Source organism: Anas acuta, chromosome 2 (assembly GCF_963932015.1).
Source record: "Anas acuta chromosome 2, bAnaAcu1.1, whole genome shotgun sequence".
In the NCBI taxonomy this organism is placed as follows: domain Eukaryota; kingdom Metazoa; phylum Chordata; class Aves; order Anseriformes; family Anatidae; genus Anas; species Anas acuta.
This window is the reverse complement of record NC_088980.1, coordinates 85,292,168-85,317,185: the sequence shown is the minus strand read 5'-3', so window position 1 is coordinate 85,317,185 and position 25,018 is coordinate 85,292,168. Positions and strand designations below refer to the sequence as shown.

At 39.3% G+C, this 25,018-nt stretch overlaps 1 protein-coding gene across 1 annotated transcript; it reads right to left on the bottom strand.

Annotated features, from left to right (window-relative positions):
* Positions 1-6,537: 6,537 nt before the first annotated feature.
* Positions 6,538-24,955, bottom strand: NSUN2 (NOP2/Sun RNA methyltransferase 2). Its single transcript, XM_068671031.1, has 18 exons — positions 24,664-24,955; positions 24,481-24,585; positions 24,279-24,384; positions 23,579-23,650; positions 22,285-22,369; positions 21,135-21,327; positions 20,697-20,771; positions 19,540-19,670; positions 16,382-16,455; positions 13,758-13,888; positions 13,067-13,163; positions 11,910-12,085; positions 11,311-11,403; positions 10,732-10,867; positions 9,314-9,394; positions 8,947-9,085; positions 7,886-7,925; positions 6,538-7,259 (listed from the first exon to the last, which is right to left on the bottom strand). The coding sequence occupies exons 1-18, from the start codon at positions 24,903-24,905 to the stop codon at positions 6,854-6,856; spliced, it is 2,382 nt and encodes a 793-aa protein (XP_068527132.1). The 5' UTR covers positions 24,906-24,955; the 3' UTR covers positions 6,538-6,853.
* Positions 24,956-25,018: the final 63 nt, after the last annotated feature.

Below are 25,018 nucleotides of genomic sequence, written 5' to 3'. Positions count from 1 at the left end.
CACTGATAAATATATTCAAGGGAAAGGTTTCAGCAGATGATTTCAAGCTGGACTATGGCTTCTTTTGAATCAGTCCTCTCTAAAGAGTATCAGTAATTAATGTATCTAAAATGGTGAACTAGCCCTGTAGAAAGATTGCTCATGCACGTAACATTGATGAAAAGGTGTCAAGGGCCAGGGAAAGAGCAGGATAAAGAATAATATAAGAAGTTAGACCTAATGACATAAATTCAAAGTCTTCAGATTAGACAAGCCTGATAAGTATCACCTAAGGATACCTAGAGAAGTAGCTCCCACTGCCTCAGAGCTCTTAACGGTCTGAGAAACCGAGCTCACAGGAGATTAGAAAAGAGCAGATGTTTTTGAGACTGAAAGAGAAGAGCCAGGAAATAATGGAACAATCAGCTTAACTTCAAGGCTGTCATTCTGGCACCTTCCACAATCTCTAAATTACTTTTACTATAACAACAAAAAAAATAAATCCAAATAACCTACGCTGATTCTGAAGCAATTTCACACACACACCAAGAAAATTTATTACTAAGTTGTAAAAAGAACATGTTTTTAATGTGTTTATAATGGCCTCTTCAACTCACAGCTGAGTGCACTTATACCTCTACACTTAAAAAAAAACAACACAAAAACAACAACAAACCAAAGCAACCTCAGACTGAAAGCTAGGAAATTGTAGGATGTAGAAATACATAATAAAATAAGTTTACTATAAACTCAATAAGGTCTGTGCCTACGCAAATGACAGATGTAAAATCAGGAAACAGATCGACTGTGACTGCGAAACTTGAGGTGATGTGAAGATGTCTGTGGCACAAGAGAAGTAGCAACATTCAACCCATTTGGAAAGCGAGGGGTGTCTTTCACTTACTTGTAAATTGTCATTAAAGAAGGTGTCAGCTCATTGTTCCTGTGGATTCGTGCTTAATACCCTATAAGCACTAAGAAGAGATGATACAGAAAATGGAGGGAGCTTTCCTCAGAAAAGATACATATCTGACTACAGGCCTGTAACACCCAGCTCCACCCATTATCTGTGGGAGAAGGTAAAAGCTCTGAAGAAGTATGATTCCCTCTTTCTCTGCAGTTTGGAGAGCATTTTCACCAACACAGCAGTTAACATTGCAAACAGCGAGACCTGATCGTGTGGTAAAGGCCTTGCACCAAGTAGTACACGTCCTCTGCTACCCTGGCTATCTAGAGGCCTCTCAGCAGCGGACCAAGCCTAAGGAAACACATCATCTTCCACCCATCCTGCTATCATAATTATCCTTTTTGTTAATTGTTTTCTAGGCGGATGAAGAAGTTGACTGGGTTTTACTCCTCTGATGAAACACCAGCATTTAATACCCTGACTTGGACGTCAAGCTAAGGCAGACACACACACACACACAAATCCAGGGCGGACCTCAGGCAAGGGGATGAGAAGCAGTGTGCATCGCTGTTTCGTTAGTGCTTGAGACTGTCCCCAACAGCAGATCCATTATACATCGACCCAGACAGTAAGACTCAAGGCTCTCAAACACCCCTTGCTCGTAGGACATATGTGTGTGGGAAGTGGACGAAGCTGGGAGCTTCTGCCTGTTCCTTTTTTTAAAATGGTGCAGTCATGACCTTTAGCTCCATTCTGCACTGCAGGCAGAAGCTGAGGAACATGTTTTCTGCCTCCACAGCCTATATTTCTAGGAAATTTTACTGATCCACTGAGAGATCATGAGGCATTCCCACAAGTTTTTCTGCATTAAGAGGTACATATTTTAAATTGGGAAAAAAAGCTATGTAACTTTGCATTAAAAATGATCCCTGCAATTAATATGATAATTTTAAAAATTGTCCTTCTAAATAACTGACATTATTTATCATCATGAATATGCCACCACATAAAAAGCTCTTAACCTATGATTACTGAAAAAATCTTTTTTTTTTTTTTTTCCATATTTCAGAGAACTTTGCACAAAGCTAGTTATATTTTCTTCTTGTTTACTAAATTGGAACATTTCACACATCTACAAGGATTTTTTTTCTGTCATCAAGAGAAAAGCAATTTGAAAAATCAGAATATGAAAATGAAGTTATAAGGCATGGAAAACCACCAAGAAAATTCTGGAATAAATGCAGCAGCATAAATGTCATGAAAATTCGGAGTCATGAAGTAGCCAGGGGGTTGAGGGTAGTGATTTTTTCCCTCTGCTGATAGCTTGTGAGGCTGTACCTGCAGTACAGCCCATTACAATGCAGCCCAATAGATCCCCATTAGAAGAATTGTCAACATACTGGAGAAGCCAACTAGTCAAGACCCACCAAGAGAGTTAGGAAGCTAGTCTGTGATGAATGAGATGAAGAGAGAGCTGGGTTCGTGTAAGCCTAGAGAAAAAGCTCCCCCCTTAACCAAGGGGGTTTTGAGTACTTTTGAGTACTTTGTATTTCTTCAGGAAGTGCCAGTGCCTCAATTCTACACCCCGAAAACTAGATGTGTTAGCAACCCCATGTTGGAACTGGGATAATCAATTTCTCTGTAGTAAACTGAACACTTAAAAATCACTAAAAACGCTTACCCAGTTCATCTCTCTGCTTGTTTTTAAGTGCTTGACTTCAATCTTCCACAAGGTCTTTAACAGTTCCATCTGCTGACTTTATTTTAGCATTTTCTTGCAGTTACAGAGGATGCTGGTTGGAAGGGACCTCTGGAGGTTTCTAGCCCAACCCCGTGTTCCGAACAGGACTGTAATAAACACTCAATCACGTCAGCTGTGACTTTGGCTGACTCTTGAAAACCTCTGAGGATGGAGATTCCATTTAAATGTCATTATATCAAGAAACAATACATTGTAGAGTTGTCTAAACTATTTTTTTTGTCAAATATGTTGACTTCTGTACATTTATTGTAGCCCTGGAAGCCAAAAAGAAATCTGATGTTTGAGTAATGACTGCAGATGAGGCATTATGAATGCTAGATACATGCTGAGTTTTGCGCTGCTGCTCTGTTTGGATGGAAGCCAAACAGCAGATGATAGAATAAATATAAAATGAAAGTGCATCTTTTTCCGTAAGCGACAACAAATTGCTCTGGGTTACTCATTTAAAGAAAAAAAAAAGCAACATTAAAGGCAAACCTGTATGTAGCTAACAGCCCGCTTAAATGTAACTGTATAGAAATACCAGGTGCAGAAGTAAGAAAACTTAATTTGCATTCAAAACAAGGAGCCATCCTGTGAGTAGTAGACAAGACTACAGTTGAAGAACAATCCTCAGGCTTGCTGCCGTGGCTGTCCCATCTATCTTCCAGAACAGGGGTTGTGTTTTCACTCTCTCGTGATGCCTGAACACTTTCCCAGCCACTCTCACTACCTGTCAGCATTCAGGTTACAATGCTTGCTTCAGAAGAAGGGGCGAAAAAAAAACACGTGCAGTGCTTTGAGCGCATCAAGCCGACTTTATCAGGATGCTGAGTGGCAGTAACAAAATAGCCGTGCTGCCTGCGCTGTTCTGCTGGAGCTTGTTTACAAGGCTCGTCCTGCAGAGACACCACAGCACAACCACGTGCTGACCCCAGCTCTGCCAGCAATGCGGCGTGAGCACACAACTGCTTGTTTTCTCCAGGCCAGAGTTTTCCCACTGGGAGAAAGCAGCACGCTGATTGCCCTTTGCTGCGGCCCAGGATAAGGGTTGTCACGGGAGCTGAATCAGTTTCTTTTACTGCTAACGCTTTACTTTGCAAAATCCCACTGACTTCTAAATAGGCTTCAGATATTTAAGGAAAAAAAAATCATCTTGGTGCCAATTATGGTACATTAATTCAGAGGGAAACCAAACTGTCAGAATTCTAGCAAACTTCCAGAGAAACTAACATTAGGTAAACGCTGAAGACGAGGCTACAAAACAGTATCCACTTAGTGTTTCCCCTCCTTTTCTTTCTATTTTTCTCATACAATGGATGATTTTCTGGCAGCACCATCAACTTCTCCTGAGGGCATCTCTGAGCAGAACCTAATCAGAGTATTCTTTCAGATGCAAGAAACTTTTTATTTCCCCTCTATCACATTTAAAATGCTCTGCCACCAGTGCAAGCATCTACGGTCCCTGTGTTTCTAAAAAAATGCCGAACTGGAGAAAACTCTCAAGACATTTAATAGGGACCGTTTACAAGGATGGACTCAATTAGTGAACTGCAAACCTAGTAATTTTGAATTTACGTTCTCAGACCTGATAAGATGACTACATCACCTCTCTTCCTTTTAGACTGTTCAATTATCTGCAGCTCAAAATGCAGATGCTCAAATGCTCAAAACCACCCAAGCAGACGTTCATCCATCTGATCATTAGAATCACAGAAGCACATACCTCGCAGAGAAGGACAAACACACAGCTTTTCATTGGATTTCCAGTCTAGGAAGCCAGGACAGTGTTTTCAGCCACTGCCTAGAGTCTTGGGCTTCTCTCTGGCAGTCAAGGCAAAAATAACTAACTAGGACAGAGCAACCGCAATAAGCAAACTAGCAGTATTTCAACAAACAAAAAAACAACATCAGTGTAGTGTTGTTGTTTTTTGGAGGGGGTGGTGTTGTTTCTGAAATACAGAGTAAAACTGCCGATCAGTGCAAGAAAAGTAGACTCCCAGTTTCTTGGCTCAAATCTCCCGTTAGCGCTTGACAGGAAGAAAACAAACAAACAAACAAAAATAAAACTAAAAATAGCAAAATTTGTAGATATTGCAGGAAAAGGGGACAACTCAAAGAATTTAAAATGGTCCAGATGTGGGCTCTTCATCTATTAAGTTACACCTGATTTAAATAAGTTAATAATCTAAGACTGCATTTTCCTTTAGCTCCCAGACATAAGCTTTCTATTCGCATTTTAGTCTGAGAGTGGCAAGCTGTCAAAAAATAAAAAGCCATCAAGACTGTTCTTTTATACAGATAGCTTTTTGCCAATTGCTGCAATCAGCTGTATCAACAAGTATTTTCATCAGCTGAACCTGCCCTAGAATTGAAACCTTTGCAGAGTCACAGACTGAAACAAAGCTTAAATTACTGCTCAAAGGCACCAACAGATGCAGTACATGAAGCCATCAGTTCTGATTTCTTTACATAATTTTTGACCTTCTGATAATTTGTGGACATCATTAGACCATAAAAATAATGGCTGTGTTATAATTAGTCTTTAGGGCTAAGTACTGCAGACTGTATGACATTGATCATGCAACTCTTCCTCCATTTCAAATACCCAATATGTAAAAATAAATACAAACATATGAAAACCAATGCTTATTTCATGCTTTAAGTTGGATGCTGCTACATCAGCAGGATTTCTTTTCTTATGTATCTTGTTAGAATTAAAAATTATACTTTATATATACTTTCTTTTGAAAGAAAATTCTGCTATGCAGGACCTGTCAAAAAGCTACCCATCCATCTGCAGCTGTCAGTTCAAAGAGTGAACTCAAACCTTGGTTGTGGATATGTACCATAGAGCATTTAGCTCTAACAAGCAAAATACAAGGGTAAGAACATTTTTATTAACCTATTTTATGAACTCTCAGGAGGAAAATGAGTCCTGTCAATGCTTTTTCACTGCATAAGACTTAGCATCTTACCAGAGGACATGTCACTATTTCAGTTTTACACCTCTCCCTCGAGAATACACCCTGTGATGAAGTAGTTCAAGGGCAGGCATCAGAAAGTCCGGTGTAGCAAGGTACAGCAAACGGATCCAAGCCATGTTAGGACTTCATCAGGAAAAACAAACATTGTAAATTTAGTTTGACAAGCAGCACAAATATTTGCATCACATGGTTCTACTGCAGGACAATTACTTGTACCACCAGTCACCTTCCTTTCAGGTCAACTTGATAAAAGTAGAAAGAAACTAAGCCACAAAGGGTGGAATGTAAATTATAAGCTTTGAGGACAGCTGAGTAAATTTTTTTAGTCGGCTTATGTAAATCACCCTTTTGGCCCCAAATAACCTCTTTTAAACATCTACTCTATGACAATATACATACTGCTTTTTTTAAAAAAAAGTATTTTTCAACTATAAACAAGTATCTTGCAGAAATTAGAGACAACTCCCATTTGATGGAATGACCGAGAAACAGAGGACTACTGTAGCCATGAGGGACAGTCACAGACTCTTTCAGGCACATTCCAAGACATGAGTCCGAAGCACGTTCAGCGCACCTGAAGATCTAGTTAAGGACATTCCACCTCCCTTACAAAGAATTTGCCACTCTGCTACGCAATATTTTATCTTGAATAAATTAAATGGGCTTTTAGTTAAGTATCCTATATGTTTATGTATTTGTATGCATACTTGCAATGATTCCCTGACCCAGTAAAAAAAAAAAAAAAAAAAAAAATGTAAGTAGTACTCAGGTTGGGTGGTTGGTGGTTGGTTTTCTTAAAGGAAAAAATGTTATTTCTAGAACTTTTATGCTTTGAATGAAACACTGTGTTTTTTTTTGTTGTTGTTTGTTGGTTTGGTTTTTGGTTGTTTCCTTGTTTTATTCTGAAGGAAATCTTCATAAAATGCAGAACAGTTCCACAGGCAGTTTATTTGTACATACCATTATTCCATTTTAAAGACAGGCTTTAGATTTTACTGGTGCATGGTCCATTGCCAGCAACAGACACTCAAACCCACCAGTGAAACCGAGCGTAAAAATGGTACAAATAAGACATGGTTGAGGAGAAATCTCTTTATAGTTTTTGATTTAAAAAATAAAATAGGTGAAACTTTAAAAAAGGAACATCACATTCCAACTGAAACTTTAAAATATTCTTCTATGCTAGAAGCAAGACTGGATGAGTTCTCAGGGAAGCAGCCAAGTAACAGAGAAAGAAATTTAATCTTTCACATCATTTGTATCACTGTCTTTACTTTCCTGGCTTACATGATTGTTGCTATTTTTACTAAATTGACCCAAATCCTCAATTTTATTTTCTACTTCCATAGCACTGCTTTCCACAGGACTGTGGGAAGATTCTTCACCTATTTCTGCTTCCATTTTTGTGACTAAATCATGTTCTTTATCTTCCACATCCATTCCTTCCTCCGTTTGTGCTGCTCCACATTGACCTTCTTCCTCTGTTTTACCTTCTGATTCCTCCTCTTTCCTCTTTGCTTTAAACACTTCAACTCCCATCATCCTCAGGTAATGAAGTCTCTCATTCTTGGGCACAAAGGCACGGAGTGATGTCTTTCCTTGCCAACCACACAGCACTATAGGACACTGAAGCTCATCAGGTTTTCTACAAACAAGCAGTTATATTTGGTCAACTAGGAAAAGGTGAATCTTGAAAACTTAATTTTATAGGCATATCCTGATAAATAAACACACAATCTTTAACAGTAAGTGCAATTTATAACTATCTGTAGAAGATGCAAGTACTTTGTTCGTAACTTCAATATCTAAACATGTACCTGCTTGCCTACCAGCAAGAAATGAAAAAGAAAAAAAAAAAGCTCTAATGTCTGCAACATGTAAAATGATTTTCTGGCTCTGATGGCTTCTAAAACTAATTTAAGCAACAGTGCAATGTAAGCTTACATTTAAAAAGATATCTCAAAAGCTTCTGAAACTGCTTAGGCAACAAAAATGAACAATGGAAATGTTTAATTTTTTCCCTTAGCAGGGAACAAAAACATCACATGCAATCATCCTGTGCATCTCTGGCAGAACTAGGGGCTCTCCTTTATAGAGCAACTGTTTTGAAAGCACAAAGGCAAGATAGCTTCTTTCCCTTCCAATTCTTTGCATTCTGTCTAACTTCATTGTTGATATCAATGCACCTCCACTTTTGTTTTTCTCATAGTGAAAATAAATTCTTGTCCAAATTTTAAAAGCAAGTAAATTGAAAGCAACACATCTACTTACTCTGGGTCTGGGTCATACTTCAGAACTATACTTCCCATCGCTAGGGCATGGTGAGGGGGGAGAAAAACAACAGATGTGTCACTTGGTGCAATGTTAACGTTGAATGATTGTAATTAGAAAAATATTGAAAAAAAACCAACAATTTTTTAGACAGCCTCACAGCATGACTTTGACAGCTGATTAGCAGTTACCTACATCAACACCATAAATTATAGACAATAATAGTGCTTATTTATTTATTTAGCCAGACCAAAAATATTTAGTTACGTCAGCAATTGCCTAAAAAAGTCCCCAAAGCAAACAATTAAGCTATAAAACCACATAGTGGATTAATTCACTCAGAAGATCCAGCAAGGACCTTTTACCTAAGTAAAATGGACATTGTTTAGTGGCTGATATTGGTGGTAGGGGGATGGTTGGACTGGCTATCTTTGAAGTCTTTTATAACTGTAATGATTCTATGATAAGAGTATGCCAGCCCAAATTTTATTTCTGAAGTTTTTCCCATTTTGTCTCATCCCATATCAAAGTGACCTGTGATGACTTGGAAATAAAATGATATAAATAAACAGAAAAAGAGTCTTAATTTCTTCAAGCATCCAGCACGGAGGAAAAAATAAATCATCATGAGTCCATATTGCTCCCCATATTTAAGACAATAAAATCTGAGTACCTAAATTTGATACACAGAATCATGAGAAACAATTTCAGATGACAAAGAGTTTCAACCGGCACACTACGAGGAGCAAAGATCAACAGTCGACCTAAAATTTTTCTTCTTCAGGTATTTTAAACGCCTCACTACTGCTGCATGAATTCACATGGTTTGCAACTTCTCTCTTCTCTGGAATTCATAAACCTCAAGGGCTGTGACCAGAAAGGACTACAAATCCTAGTAACACACCGGGCTTCAGTAATGCTTCACTACCTAATTAACAGGTTTAACGTAACTTCAGTCATTTTTTTAAGCAAATACAGTTTATGTGAGTGGATTTTTCTCTAGTTTTCTGTTTTAAATATCATAATGATTGTTTTGTCATATCACGAACTAGAAGACTTACCCATGTCTTTGACTTTCTTCTGTGTTTCACTGCTAAATTTACTTAAGAATGGATTTTCTTGGGTTAGCAGAATTTTAACATCTTCTATGCAGACATTTATAATCCTTGCATGAATGAATGGGTATAGAGTGTATATCCCCTGTATAATAGATAAATATAATTATTTTGAAATGTGCCCTCTACTTTCTGAAGGAGAAATGTTAAAAACAGTACATGCTTTAGCCGATACCAGAAGACAATTTTCAAATGTTAAAACATTCTAAAAATGCAAATTGCTCTTAATCTGACAAATTTAGTGCCAACTGTGCTCTAAGCTCAAGAGGACACCACAGTTATCTTCTCTGAAAATAAAATACTATATAATTACCTCTTGTGCTAATCTGAAGGCACATCCGAACTGCTCACCATCACTATTGCGAGACCAGACTTTTATCCCTGTGTTAATAACCTGCAAATGGCAAAGCAAATAAGCATCATTAAAGAGTACAAATTCTAAATTACCACTTTGCTTTTCTACAACTGCTCTACTAAAACTAGGAAAAAAGGCTAACTCTGACACATCTGCTCATTTGTACTAGGCACTTATTTAAGTTCATGTGAACATTAACTCAAGGAAAAAAGGAATATCCAGTATCAAAATATAGTTCTCTCTGAAGTCTTTTACTCCTTTCCATGTTGAAAACTGAACAATGCGAAAAAGAGGTAGTCTTAAAATGAGGGCACCCAACTATCAAGGTCTAATTTTAATCTTGGTCAGAAATCTCTGTGTGATTTTGGGAAATTCAATCAAGGACAGGATTTTAAAAACAGATGCTTAATATTAGGACACATATCCTTTGTGGTACCCAAAGTCTTACTGTCTAGTGAAACACACCAGTTTCTTGAAATTGTCTGTTTTGTAGCCATTTTCTGCATGTGGGATAAAATAATAAGTATTTATCTGTCTTTAAGACCTGTAATATGTACTGGACAAACTCAGAAATTTTCAGTTTTCAACTAAACAAGACCCTAAACCACACCTGATCTAGCTTTGAAGTCAGCCCAGTTTATTCAATGACTTTTAAGGCAAATCTTTAGCATGTGGACTATTTATTTATTTATTTAATGTGACTTCTGTTTAGCATGGGAGTCATAAACACTAAGATGCATTTGAAAATTTCCAATGCAAACCATCCTCCATGGCCTGCCGAATCCATTTAGCATGGGAGTCTTATTAAATAAAATAAATAAATGTTTTTCCTCCTTGATCTGTAATTCACAAAACATATTTTGTATGTCAACATCATTCGGCTTAAGCATTTTTAAAAACATTCAGTTGTTGAAATTACTTTAAACAATGTCCCCATATAGCACACACAACTAATAATTCAACTGAAGTTATCTGTTGTTTTTGGTAGGCTTTCAGGATCTTAATATGTCCTATAATTATAAGGGGCTCATATCTACAACAGCATCAGCGTAAACTTGTGATTACTTGTGAAAGTAATTGAAGATCACAGAAGAATTCATGTACACACACAGAGCAGCAGTTATAGTCCCTTCCTCTATTCTTAAGATCCCTTCTGCCTGCCAAAAATAACAGTGCTTTTAATCTTGGAGACTGATATTTACCCCTCTGAGATAGTACTTCATCTCTTTAACAGAGGATGGAAACAGAGGAAAACATTCAGAGTAAGAAGAGGCCTATTAGAGGGCTACTTCTCCATACGAATGGTCAACTCTGCAAAAAAGTTAAAGGAGGCATCCACTGATGCTTATGATCTTTGTTGTGAAGATGAACCATACCTTCATCTTCTCACTGTTGTTCAAAAGCACGTTCCTTAGCTCCTTAGAAACCATGTACAGCTGTCTCTTCTTTCCTTCTTGAGTTCGAGTTAGTAAATTCATCTTGGGAAATGAAGGGTCCAATGCATAAAACTTCCTGAGACCATATAATAATTGTTTTGGTTACATGAACAATGAAATCACACACTCAAAATGTACAAATTAGCATATTTGCTTGAGCTATCTCTAGAAACACCTTCAGCCACTTGACACTGGCTTCAGTACACAACAACTAACATTTCTGAGATTTCTAAGTACAAAAAAACTAACATTTCTAAGCATAAGAAAAGCTTCTTGGTCATAAATACTAAGATTCATTTGAAATTTTCCAATGCAAACTGTCCTCTGTGGCCTGCCAAATCCAGATGTTTTAGACTTTCATTTTAAGAGCTCAAATGTGGAGGAAAGGGGCATCTTGTAAAATGTTAGGGAAAAAGCTTATGTATGATCAAGTAGATCCATCTTGTGTGATTAACTAAATTATTAATATTCCTATACTATTTGTAATCCTACTGCAAAAACAGAAACATTTTTTCTTACTGGATAGGTTCGAACAATGGATCATCTTCAGGGAGAAACACAAAAGGATCTTCTTTAAAACCAAACATCTTCATTTTTTTAGATGGTGGTGGTCTAAAAAGCAAATACCATTCTCAATTTTAGCAAAAAGTGATCAGTTTAGAATCAGTATATTCAGTTCATTTAGTCAACACTTGCCTTATGATAACAGTAGCATGCCAAACTTGATACTGACATTCTCCTGTACTTCAGTAAGACAACACTACCTATAATTTAGCTTCTTAAAATAAGGAAGTGAAAGCAGTGCTTGAAAGCAGAAAGCACACAAAGAAGTATGCAGAGATTTGTGAGAGAGAAACTCTAGAGGCAGTTAAAGATCTTCCAAAGGTTAACTTCTTTTCCTTGACAGAGAAGAAAGAGCTAACAGACTTTGCAAATACTAATAGGCAAGGCAGTCATTTTCCTAATTTGCTTAAACACAAGACAGGCACAGTAATGTAGACAACTGAGCAAATTCAGTAATTCTTATTGACCCATTTCTAAAAGAGTCCAATAACAGAAGAGCTACACAATACTCAGCAATAACGAGGCTGTCACAAGACAAATACTTAGTCTCTTACCCACATACTCCTCCTTTTTTGCTTTGCTCCGTGTCTGAATTCTGAGATTCCTGCATTTTCTTAGACTCTTCATTTTCAGCAAGTGTTGGTTCCTCAGCAGTATCTTCAGAACCATCATCTGCATTCGTTGTTGTTACTTCAGCATCTTCTGTTCTCTGTGACAATTTCTGATGAACCTATTTCAAACAAAGTATTTTCAACAAAGACAAAGCAGTACCTAATTGGTAACAAAAGGTACCCATGCCCTCTCTTTGCACATGCTTAGTTCTTATCAATTTGTATGGAAGTGCTTCGACAGATCCATTTAGTTAGCTAATCTAACTACTGAGGTAGTTAGAGGTTGCATTTACTGCTAAGCATAGCTCTAGACAATGTCTTACCAAATTTACAAGAAAGGTATTCTCGTACCATTTATAAAATCATGTTCAAGCATTCAGAGATCACGTTAAGCCAGGACCTGCTTCTTTCCTCCTAGCAGTCAAAATGACACACACAGCCTGCTACACCAGCATTAAACTGCACTGAGTGCTACAGCATTAAACTTTGAACAGTATAAACTATTTGGATGAGGCCTGTCTCCGAACAAACAGTTTCTCCTTACTGCCGCAGAAGTTTTACTCACAAGGGCTTCTAATGAAGCATATCAAATAAACTGAAACAGCTAAAAGGGATTCACACAGGAAGTTTCTCTCCAAGATACAGTCTAAGAGATCAAACAAGTCACATCAACTTAAAATACTAATAATTAAAAAACACACAACTGACAACAATGGATCAAAGTCAGATGGCTGAAGCTGCTGCTGCTCCTTACTGTTTTACATCCATTCCCCTGTTGATGATCTGATGGACTCAATCTGCTAGCAAATCACTTCTGAGCAACCCATCATGTAGTAAGATAAACTGAAATCAGAATTAGCTTACAACACAGTAGAAAAAAAACTTTCAGCAAACAGATCACACAGCCGAAGGCAGTGACAGCTTCAGCTACCCTGTCCAATGCGGTTCTGTAGTTCTTTCAGTCTTAATTTTCTGTTCAACTTTTACCTTGCTATTTCACAATGATTTCAGAATTCCCTTTTTCTCCTATATTAAAAGGAGATGGTAAATTCCAGAAATGTTATTGAAAGGTAGCATTTTGCTCTTTTAAAAGAAGTTACCTTAGGCTGGCGTTTGTTCCATGGCATTGGAGATTTTTTTATTAAAACAGCCACAAAAAAGCCTCCTGTGTTCTGGTGATGTGGCAATATCCTAAGACTACAGGGAAAAAAAAATTGCAGCAGATTCATCATCAGCATTCAGACTCTTGCAAAGTACTAGAAGCATCACATTTACTTTCAGCATAAAGTACCCCTATCAGGATTGCGCAGATTTAATTCAAGGTAGGAACAGGATCTAAAATAGAGCGTTCTGACAAAATTACTTGCATCAGTGCAACGCATTCATTTCACCATTCACATCTGAGCTTTAATGACTCATATCTAAACGCTATTTTTAGAATAACTATGCAAAGTCCTTCATAGAAAATAAGTCACGGTGTTGAATTGATAATGCTTAGCATACTTTTCCAGTAATTTTGCTCATGTATCCTTATTGGTTGCAAAGAAGCTGACCTGTTGTATTAATACCTATTCCTTGTAAGCAATGTTCACTGAAATCTAAATATTGTGTACTGACATTACCTATGAAGCAACCAAACTGTATTCAGACCTGTACAAGCATAGCATAGACATAATGCAAGTACAGGCATACTGCTACACATTCCCATCTGAACTCCTAGTTATAATTTGTCCATCACCATAGGAGGTAACCATCAAAACCTCGTAAAATCTACTTAGGAAAAACTCTTACCAACGCTCCAGATTCATTGCCTTTAGCTTCTCTTCATCCTTTACTGGAAACATAGTGGGACGTATTTGTGTTTGTCTATTTAAAGGCACATCTTTCCACTCTTCAAACCACTGTCCATCTTTCAGCATGACCTTCAAAGAGGAAATATAAATAACAAAGAATACAGGTCACCATTTTTAATTAAAATACTTTCAAACCAAGGTTCAGATGCCTAGAAGTTATTTTCTGTTACAGTAAATTAAATTCTTTATAGCTCATTGTTCCTATAACGTGCATTGTACGTGTGCACCTAAGAGCAGGAGATTCTTGCCAGCCGTGCCTCTTTCCTCCACTTTGTATGCTTCAAAAAGCAAGCAGTCCAGTAGACACTGCTGCAGAATCAACTGCATTATCCCTGTTAACCTTCCAGAACATACAGAACACCAAAATTCAAAGAATGAAGGACAAAAGCGGAATGTATAAGATTAGTAAACCACTATACAGAGTACGTCACTTCTTTTTCTCCATGAGACTGGCTGTGAAACATCCTGCTACAGGCACCTTCCAAGCAGTATACAAAGAATAATGCTGATCATTCTTCTTTGCATTCCAGGAGAGACAAGAAATGAGGAATCCCAATTTTATTTTTTAGGAGATATAAGCACAGAGCCCCATGACAAATACAAAGGTCATAGATAGCGATTTTTTTTTTAAGGAAAGATACTTAACAACCATGTGTAAAACATCATCTTATTCCATTGAAGGCTCAAAGCTTTTAAGGACTCTTAGGATATAAGCAGAAGTTCAGACACTGAACCAATTACACCTAAAATACTACCCTTTTGCAGGTATTTCAAGTCCAAACATGCTGCATGCCATATTGCTAGATGGAGACAAGATAGACTGTGATTCTGAACTGTTTTCCTTTGTAAGTCATGAGTTCAGCTGGGGAGAAAAACCACGAGACTGATAAACAACTGGATGTGTAAACAAGTCTGGAATTATAGTGGATATTAGAATAATTGCCCAACAGCCCTGCTCTGTTCAGTTTCGGTTTGCCTGTCAAACCTCCCAGTGTAACTGCTGGAATGACAAATTATCGAAAAGAAGGCACTGAACTCCTTTCTACCACACATTTTGCTAGCTTCTTGTTAAGGTAGAACAAGGACTAAAAGCAATGCAGAAGCAGATTACCATTACCCAAAGTTAAAATATTCTTTCCTTCAAAATTATGAAATAAGTCATTGGAGTTCGCTCATTATCTGACTTAAGGACAGAGTCCTGAATGCTGTTTCCAAGCATCTAAACATCACGTGAACAAAACCTTGTTTTCCTTTTGTTGTTTCCAGAGATTTGATGTGAACTCATGCTCAGGAATATTTAATATAATCGCTAAGTCACAGAACTCCCATTGAACAGATGTTTCACCAGGAAACAAAAGACTATACTGAGCAAAAACAGTGCCAAAGCAAGCTAATACATTCAGTGACAAGCTAGCTAGAAAGGCTTGAAAAGAATGTAGTAGCAGCAAATAAAGGCTGAAATATGTCTTGCAAACTTCCAACAAATTTTATTATTACTATTTTTTTTTTTTAAAGATACCCATAAGGGGGATTTGTATTTCAATTGCAATCACAGAAATAAATGTTCCTGGGAGCACAATATAATCTTTGCAATCTTTATGTATATATTTGTAGCCTTACACAGCACAGACAAAATAAAACAATGATTACAGAGCCACAGTTATGAATTTTACATATACCTTTCAGTTACAAGAACACAATTGAAACTTATGGAACTATAACAGCAAAGAAATCAGCCAGCTTTTAGTCTGGATTTCTAACAGCAGAACATAAGCAAACCTTTACTCTGTGCATCTTGTTCATCAGCCTACACACAGGCACAAACCTGCAGACTGTACCACTGCAAGAGACTATGAAATGGGGTTTTGAAAGACATAATAAGCAATGGTGTTGCAAAGGCACATACTTATAAGTAAAGTTTAATCAGAGCTCCTTTCCCTACTGCCAGGATGGCTGCCTACTTCTCTTGATTATACTCTTAACAGGAAGTTGAAAAAGCTCTGGTTTGGGGTTTTTGGTGTCCCCCCCTTTTTTTTTTTGCCCCTCCCTACTAGTCTGTTTCCAGAACTGGAATCAGATAAGGTCTGGAACAAAATACTGAATTTCTACTAATATTCTAGGATTACTCACATCACTGCAGTTTTTACAGTTTATTTCCATAATGGATTTAACAGCATTTACTTCCAAATGATTCAAATGGACCAGCTAAACAACTGTAATATCTAACAGCTATAAACTGTAAAGAGGGAGGAAGAGGGCTAAATTAAAATGTGCCTGAAATTATGTTGCCATCTACAGGCCATCAGCTGTGCATGGTAGGAAAGCAAATCATTAAGAAAGCAGAGGTGATAGAGCCAAGAAAACCCAAAGTAGAAAAGGAGAGCAGATGAGGAGACAAGAACTTACCATGAGAAAGATTTTACCTCTCTTCTCTACAATAGTCTAAAACTCTAAACAGCAAGTTGCTAACATTATTTCAGCTCAATCTAATGTTTTGAAATTTCCATAATTTAACACACAACTATAGACCAAGAACATCACAGAAATAACAGGTTAAAGTACCTTCCATTTTGTAATTCCTGGCATCCTCTTCAGACCTGGCAACTCAGAAGAGACATCAGCAAGTTCTAAGGCACCTGGAATGTCAGAGATACAAAACATTTTTGAAAACACAATTTGAGAGTTGTTCTCCTAATTAACTTTTATAAAAGTAGTTTTCCTTAATGTTTTAAGACCACTTTAATGCCTTTGCTTTTTTCAGACTTCCAAGGAACAAAATACAATTACTACAGTGCAAATCAACAAGAAAGATGCTAAGAGCTGCTCACACCAACTACAGATGTTTGCAACCTATAAATCAACCAAAGAACAACGTATGGTTGGTTAGACACTTTTCCCAACTGCTACATAGTGTAATTCACCACAACCTATATAATTAAACATCAGTGTTCCAGGCAGCGCAGTCATAGAACAACTTCTGTTTTCATTTACTTAGCATTTGGATTCACAAAACTGCTTAAGTATTTTTCACAGAAGTACTCTTCTGGGATGAAGAGTAACCTCATCATTTTTTTTTTTTTGTGATTCTGAATAGTTATTTAAAAATAAGGCAGACTTCTCCTCATGTTTTTCACAATTTATCAACCTCTTCTACATGACTAAACATTTACTCTTACAGCGGCTAGCTGTATGTGACAGCTGGAAGTACGTCTTTTAAATAAACGAAAAAGTGATACAGGTATACATATTCTAAAACGTCAAGTTGAATGAGATTCAAAATGTCATTTGTGTCTTTACTTTGAATATTCTTGACTACTTCCAGCATGATTTCAGCTGATGCCTCAAGACTACATCAGACCAATCGGGCATTAGACCAGTAGCAGAAGCACTACAATTCCCAGCAGAGAAACGTGGTACAAAATTGCCATTTCCTTACTCCTTCTGCCCTGAGGGGAAAGGAAACACTGATGTGCTCCACAAGAAGCAGTACTACAAAGTGCTACGTACTAAGGACTGACCTAAGCAATTCCTCAAGGTGCAATGCCCCTCACAGACTACTGCACTACTACTTCGCCCTTCTTTAGCCACATCTATACTCAAAGCCCTGTGAGGATAAGGTTTGCTCACTGGGATACCCAAATGAGCTATCCATACGCCATGGCCCAATACTGCAGTAAAGATGCTTACTTCCAAGTATTACATTTGCCCCAAATGCTGCAGTTGCTGACCTCTATCTATTTCCATTCTCGGTTTGTGATCCTAATAATAAACTCTGTGGAAAAATTCATGCAAAATCCAGTTAGGTGACTCCCAACTTCAAGATCCTGACTCAGAAAAAAATGTCCCTCAGCTAAAGTTCAGAAATTTTGGTTACCGAACCCTACTAACCCAAATTAATGCACTGCACCTTCCCAGCTCAATTTTTTCACCTCTTGTTATTTCAGGTGGTTGAGAGTTAACAGCAGCATATGCAAGCCAAAAACGTACAAAAACACAAGCCCAAACAAATTTACAAGCATGTTAAAATGTGACTCAAAGGACGCTGATGGTATCAGTGACTCACACTTACTGGCACGCAAGAACATTCCTCAAACCGCTTAAGGACACTCTGATTTTTACTCCTATGGCACACATCAGTAAGGTCCTACACTGTGTTTTCCAAAGGGAATGTGAGTATCAGTCATGGAGCCCAACCAGTGGAATCAGAAGACAGGTAACACAGACTGACTTCTATTGATTCTACTGTATTTTTTGCATATCATTAATAGAGCTTGGAAAAGGACCAATAAACTCGCAACCAACCCCTAACTTGTGTGGGATGTGCTGCTCCAGCTAGAGGCATAGAAGCCCATGGGACCTGACGGGATTCATCCCAGGGTACTCAGAGAGCTGGCTGATATCAATGCCAGACCTCTCTGTTATTTTTCAGTGTTTCTGGGAATCTGGAGAGGTCCCGGTCAAATGGAAGCTGGCAATTGCTGACCCAGTTTTCAAGAAGGGCAAGAAAGAAGACCCTGGTAATTACAGGCCTGTCAGTCTCACTTCAGTGCCTGGTAAAATTATAGAGAAAATTGTTCTCTGTGTTATTGAAAAACACCTGAAGGACAACACGGTCACTGGTTGGAGCCACTGTGTGTTCAAGATGGGAAGGTCCTGCTTAATGAACTTAATTTCTTTTATGACAATGTCACCCATCTTGTTGACCAAGGGAAATCAGCTGATGTAATCTTTTTTAGTTTCAGTAAAGCTTTTGATACTGTTTTTCGAAGTATCCTTACGGACAAAATGTCCAGCACACAGCTAGATAAATACATAATATGATAGGTGAACAATTGACTGATGGGTTGGACTCAAGTGTTATAGGCTGGCAGCCAGTGGGGTTCCCTGGGGCTCCATTTTAGTTTTCCTTCATGTTTTCATAAATGACTTGGATGCAGGACTTGAAGGAATATTGAGTTTGTGGAGCTGCTGACTCCCTTGAGGGCAGAAATCTCTTTGCCTTCCAGAGAGATTTTGACAAATTAGAGAGCTGGGCAATCACCAACTACATGAAGCTTAACAAGAGAAAGCACCAGATTCTGCACCAGGGAAGCAGCAACCCTGGCTATACGTACAGACTGGGGGATGAGAAGCTGCAGAGCAGTCCCACATAATATGATCCGAGGGTTTTAGTCAATAACAAGTTGAATGAGTCAACAGTGTGCCCTGGCAGCCAAAAGCACTAACTGTACCCTGGGGACCATCAGGAACGGCATTCGCTAGCCAGCTGAGGGAAGTGGTTGTCCCACTCAGCTCTGCACTGCTGCAGCCTCACCTAGAGCACTGTGTGCAGTTCAGGGTGCCACGATATGTAAAGGACGTAAAACTATTAGAAAGTGTTTAAAGGAGGGCTACAAAGATGGTGAAGGGTCTGGAGGGCAAGATGCATGAAAAGCACTTGAGGTCCCTTGGTTTGTTCAGTCCCGAGCAGAACAGGCTGAGGGGAGGCCTGATGGCGGCCTGCAGCTCCCTCAGGAGGGGAGCGGAGGGGCAGGCGCTGAGCTCTGCTCTCTGGGGACAGTGACAGGACACGAGGGAACAGCATGGAGCTGGGACAGGGGAGGGTCAGGATGGGGGTTAAGGAAAGGGTCTGCACCCAGAGGGTGGTCGGGCACTGGGACAGGGAGAGAGGAGGACTGAAAAAATAACATTTCCCCTACTATCCAAGATTGCATTCTCACCTTGGCTCTTTTCCAGCAGAGCTGCGATTACAGCTTCATTTTCGATAGGATTCAATGAACATGTAGAGTATACCATTCTCCCACCTTCTGCCAGCTGTTCAACACCACGGGTCGCAATTCTTAACTGCAATCTAAAAGAACATTTTGGGTCTAACCAGGCATCATTCAGGAAACAGAAACATTTCCCCCTTTTTTTTTCAGGGGAAGCTATGCTACCTATACCTCAGACAAACAGCTCTCCATGGGCTAACTCAGCATATTCTGAGTTCAACAGTTGTCACCAACACACAAATTAAATTCAGTTGTAAACTGTCAGCTATCTCTGTGCTGCACACACACTCACAATTACACCTGTTAAAACAGCAATTAGGTCAAACATTAATGGGACTGCATGGCAAGTTTTAACGCAGCGTTCTGTATTTTCTTCTATCTAGTGCCCTGTCAAATTTATAATGAAGCATGCAAAACTAGAAAAATAACCCCCTAAGCCCTACTTTTCTCAGAAATCTAGAATTAAAATGAAGTGTAATATGACTGTTGTCACAGACAAAAACGCTTAGCTAATGCTGGACTTCAGTGAAGAGTATCTCTGAGCTGGATGACCAGCTTATACTATAGCTGCATACTTACAACTGCAATAAACCCTACAATTACAAATGAGTTGCCAAGCAGTAACAACATGTCATCACAGGTCAGCTGAGTCACACTAACTGAGCGCATTCTCAACTTGCAACAAATGCAAATAAAATGTTCTAAGTTTTTCATCTATGCTTAAATTATGGCTTTTTTACCTAGTACCTTGTACGAGGCTAAATACTCATTTTACCATAAATTAACTTCAGTGTCAGGTAGCTGAAACCATTTATGTATGGGCTCCAATATTCTAGAATACACTAAAACACCACTATTAAGTTTTACAAGTTTCTGTGATTGTATAAGTTATTTTCCATCAGTATTTCACCTGCATAAACATTAGGAATCCTATCCAAGTGATCTAAAATATTAACCCTTTCTGGGAATAACATATAAGCTCTTGATTTCAGAGAAAAGGAACACTGCTTTGTCATATATTAATACACAAATGCAAGCGAGTGCTAAAAAGGTAGGAAAAGGAGGAGGAGAAACGAAAAGACGGATGTACAACAAGCATTTGTTACCCATGGAGCTGCAAACTGTTTTGTGTTGTCCACTTCTTCCATACATCAATGTTTTTCCTCATGGTTCCATCTCCACTGTAACAGAAGTCGAACATATTTGTATTATTTGTGGGTAAAATTAATTCCATATCCAAGTCATTTACAACTGCAAAAAAATAACAGTCCTTCTCCCATGTTATGCTTGCTGTACTGTTTATGTCTATGCTATATTTGTATTTTAATATTCTGAGCATAAAATGAAAATTTGTAACCCTTCAGCCAATCAATTTTAAGTACCACTTGGAATAATAAAAGGCCACCTTGATTTGGTATCCCCTTACCTACGACAGTTTAAGAGATTCACCTTTTTTGGATGTAACCAAAAGTTACACAGTAAGCAACACGGAAAACATCATTTGGTAACACAAAAATGCAAGTACTGGTATACATGCAAGATACCTGCAGGGGACGTCACATAAAATCCTGTCGTAGAAGAGGACCTCTTTTTTTCCATCAACGTCTATTTGTAGATTAGGAATACTGGAGGCATCGTGATTTACCACCATGATGCATGGACTGTTTAATCTTTTAGCCTGATGAACCAGCAAATAGCACCGCTTGTTGTCAACATCGTTAGCAATTACAAAACCCTCTGTGAACATAAAACAGTGGGAAGAAGCATTACTATTTAACAGCTAAATAATTTACAGAGTGGCTTGCTTTATCTTCAAATTTGTGCAGATCTTTTACTAGAGATTCTTATTTAGAGGACCATTTATAAACAGAGGACCCCTAACTGAACGTAAGTTAAGAATGGTAAGGTCTAACTAATGTGACAAATACAGTTTTAAGATTTCTAGCTTCCATGCAGCTGAGTTTCCAAGGTACAACCAAGGGCCCTTCCCTTCTTGTTCTCAAAGTAAAACCTTCGGAGATAAAACCTCCTCTACCACCACAGATTTCTGTATGACACTGAAAATCTGCTGGTGTACAGAAAGAACACACCCCTCAAAATTCACAATTTATGGAGACAGTATTTTCTGTGAGCACCTCAGTGAAGGTAGAGATTTGAGAGTGGTGAGGCACCGGAACAGGCTGCCCAGAGAAGCTGTGGATGCCCCATCCCTGCAGGTGCTCAAGGCCAGGCTGGATGGGGCTTTCAGCAACCTGGTGTAGTGGGAGGTGTCCCTGCCAATGGCAGGGGGGTTGGAAATGAGTGACTTTTAAGGTCCTTTCCAGCCCAAACTACTCTAGGAGCTTAAAGAAAGACACTTCTGATAACCTTCATTTAAGGCTGAAGCACCTTAATCCAAGTGCAGGATACAAGCAGAACATAAAGGCGTGCAAACCACCACATAGAAACTGATCTGTGATTGCATCTATTGCACGCTCAGCTGTGAAGATAAATAATCCATCTCTCTTCTTCAAGCCAAGGAAGCCCACAACATTTCAAGGAAAAGGCAGAGGTATTTTCCATCTCATATAATTCAACCAATGATGGAATTCAGTACATAGTTAAATGCAGTTGCCATCGGTGATATTAATCTATTACATAAAAAGGGGGAAATTTAAAGTCACAATTTTTTTTTGCTCGTTTTTCCAAACTTACTGGGAAAAGGATCATTCATGTCTGCATGCAACATTTCAATGAGCTGTGCAGTCTTAGATCCAGGTGCAGCACACATATCCAAAATCTAAAAAGACAAAAAGGTTAAAAAGAACAAGCCCTGCCTTCTACATACTTGAAAAACGTGCTATGTATTCTTGGTTAAATATATGTTTTTGCATATAAACACAAGATGATTATGATTACTCAGAACACTGATCTACAAGAAACTACAAAGTACAGTTCCGTTCATAAAAACATCAACGAAAACAGTTTTATCTCTAAGGGTCTACAACATGAGAAGAACTTTGGCTTGTAGGGAACATCTAAACCACCTGAAAAAATACAAATACAAAATACAAAAGCATGTGCGAAAATATTCAATTTGTGTTTTACATGAAGTCAAACACATTTACTACCTGTTCAACCCCATGCGAAACTCAAAATGTACCTGTGACTCATAAGGACAATCCCTATCACTAAATCCTTTCAGTGAAGGAAGAGGGAGATTTACAAATTTTAAATAAAGAAGTGCACAACATGGCTGCTTAAGATCACAGGGCACTTTTAACTAGTTCTCTGACACAGATTAAAAGAGTAAGGCCACCTGACTGACATTCATTCCGGCCTGAAGTACAGTGCGTGCAAACACAGACAAGTTTAGAACAGGAAGTCTGCTACCAGATACCTCCATCCCTACAATCTGCCATTGGAAAGTGTCTTGTGTGTTCCTTAGCCACCTCAAATTTAAGTCAGCAACCTGTAATTTTCAGCCACCATCAACAGCAGGTTTCAGCTCACCGAAGTTACTTTGCCTAACAGATATATGGATCAGAAGTTTGCAACTTTTTCAAAAGGTACAAAGGCTTCTTCAAAATGTATAAAGGACTGAAAATCAGCTGGTAGAGAACATGACAACTGGGATCTGGAAAAGCATGTCTGTTCACAGCATGACAGATAACAGGAAGTTTAAACATTTAGTTACCTTACTTTAAAAGGGGGTTGTAACACAAATAGGATACCTAACCTGGATACAGCTAGTTACATTTACACACCAAAATTAAGATCACGCAACTACATTAAAGCAAAGTCTTTTTTCCTTAGTATTGCTCATAGCTGAAAAAGCAGCTGTCTCTCTATTTATGAACTGAACACTAGTTGACTGGTGTGGTCTACATGCAGAAAGCATAAAACACGCCAACATAGAATATCAGCACTGATACCATCATTGTAGGCTTAGTTTAAGCAATCTGTCTTATATGAAAAAACCCTAGCGTGCATTGTATTTTAGAGTTACCTTATGATGAGGATTAACATTAAGCAGCAGAGGTGGGATCATACTAACAGCCTCTTGACGACTGATATTTCCCTTAAAGAAAGGAAAACATTTGACAAGACAAAACGTTTATTTTACAATAAACTAAAAAGAACAAAACATCTTCCTTAAATTAAAATAACAAAGCAGTCAAAAACACAGCTTCAAATTTAGGATTAAATTATGTTACCATATAAGAATCAGTATTTTCTAAGCCGAATTTTGGATATAGTCCATTTCTATTAATTCTACAGTTGTGATTTCTGTTCAAAAGAAAATAGAAGCTGGCGTCAAACAAGTGAAAGTGTGAAACATCCGCTATTAAAGGTACGCCTTGGTGCGTTTACACATGGATTTTACCCTGCTCAAGCATCTGTTTTTTAACAGCAAGTAATTAGTCCGGAAGCACTTGTTTTCACGTTCTCAAAAAATTGTGATGATGTTAGTAAAAATATTTAAAAGCGTAGTTATGTGCTGGAGTTATGGGATGAATCAACGTGATGTGGAGCGATATAATTATTTGCTGGAGTTAGCAGATGAATCAATGGAACATAAAATCCAGATTTTTTCTGAGTCAGGCTATTTCTGGGAGGAAAGGCGCTGCCTCAACCTGTCCCGCCGCCCTGAAACACAGCTCCACGTGGGGCTGGGGAGCAGCAGCAGGTCCTGACGGGGCACTTACACACTCGGTCTCGCTGACCAGGAACTGGTGGAACTTCTCCAGCTGCGGCGACTTGCGCAGGATCTTCCTGCTCAGGTTGGTGTGCCAGGCCAGCTCCTCCGGGTACCTGTGGCGCAGCGGGGAGAGGTGAGAGAGGGGAAGGCGAGGGGGTGGGGGCAGGATTTGAGGATAGGGGCTGAGAGGAGGAGGGGGGCGGGCTCACCAGCTCAGCGGCTGCGGCATCTCCACCTCCTGCCCGTCGACGCGGAGGCCGCGCAGCTCGGCGAAGAAGCGCTCCTTGAGGCAGTGCCGGATCTCCCTGGCGTGGCTGCGGGGCGAGAGGCGAGGCTGAGCCCCGCGGTGTCCCCGCGGTGTCCCCGCGCCCCGTGTCCCCCCGTCCCCTCACCTCTTGTAGCCGGTGATGCGCAGCGTGGCGGGCAGCGGCTCGCGCAGCGCCGCCATGAAGGCGTCCCACTCGGCGGCGGGCACCACGGCCTGCCCGCGGTAGTAGCGCTCGAACAGCGCGTTCTCCTTCACGATCTCGGGGTAGCCGCCGGACCAGCCCTGCTCCCCCCCTCCCCCGCCGCCCTGCTCCCCGCCCCGCTGCTGCTGCTGAGGCCGCCGCCGCTCGCGGGCCCTGCGGCCCATGGCTGCCAGGAGCCTGCCCAGCACCGTGATGGCGGAGCGGGCGCCGGCACGCTCTGCGCATGCGCACCTCCACACGCTGCCACCACCGCCCCGCCCCTCGGCGCTCATTGGTG

What these genes read in the sequence shown, in the direction of transcription:
- NSUN2 (XM_068671031.1), bottom strand. Translation starts at nt 24,905, where the DNA reads ATGGGCCGCAGGGCCCGCGAGCGGCGGCGGCCTCAGCAGCAGCAGCGG. An exon ending in TGGTCAGCGAGACCGAGTGT is followed by an intron (nt 23,651 to 24,278) that starts GTAAGTGCCCCG and finishes CCTTTCTTTAAG; the next exon opens with GGAAATATCAGTCGTCAAGA. An exon ending in AAAAAAGGAGGAGTATGTGG is followed by an intron (nt 11,404 to 11,909) that starts GTAAGAGACTAA and finishes TTTGCTTTTTAG; the next exon opens with ACCACCACCATCTAAAAAAA.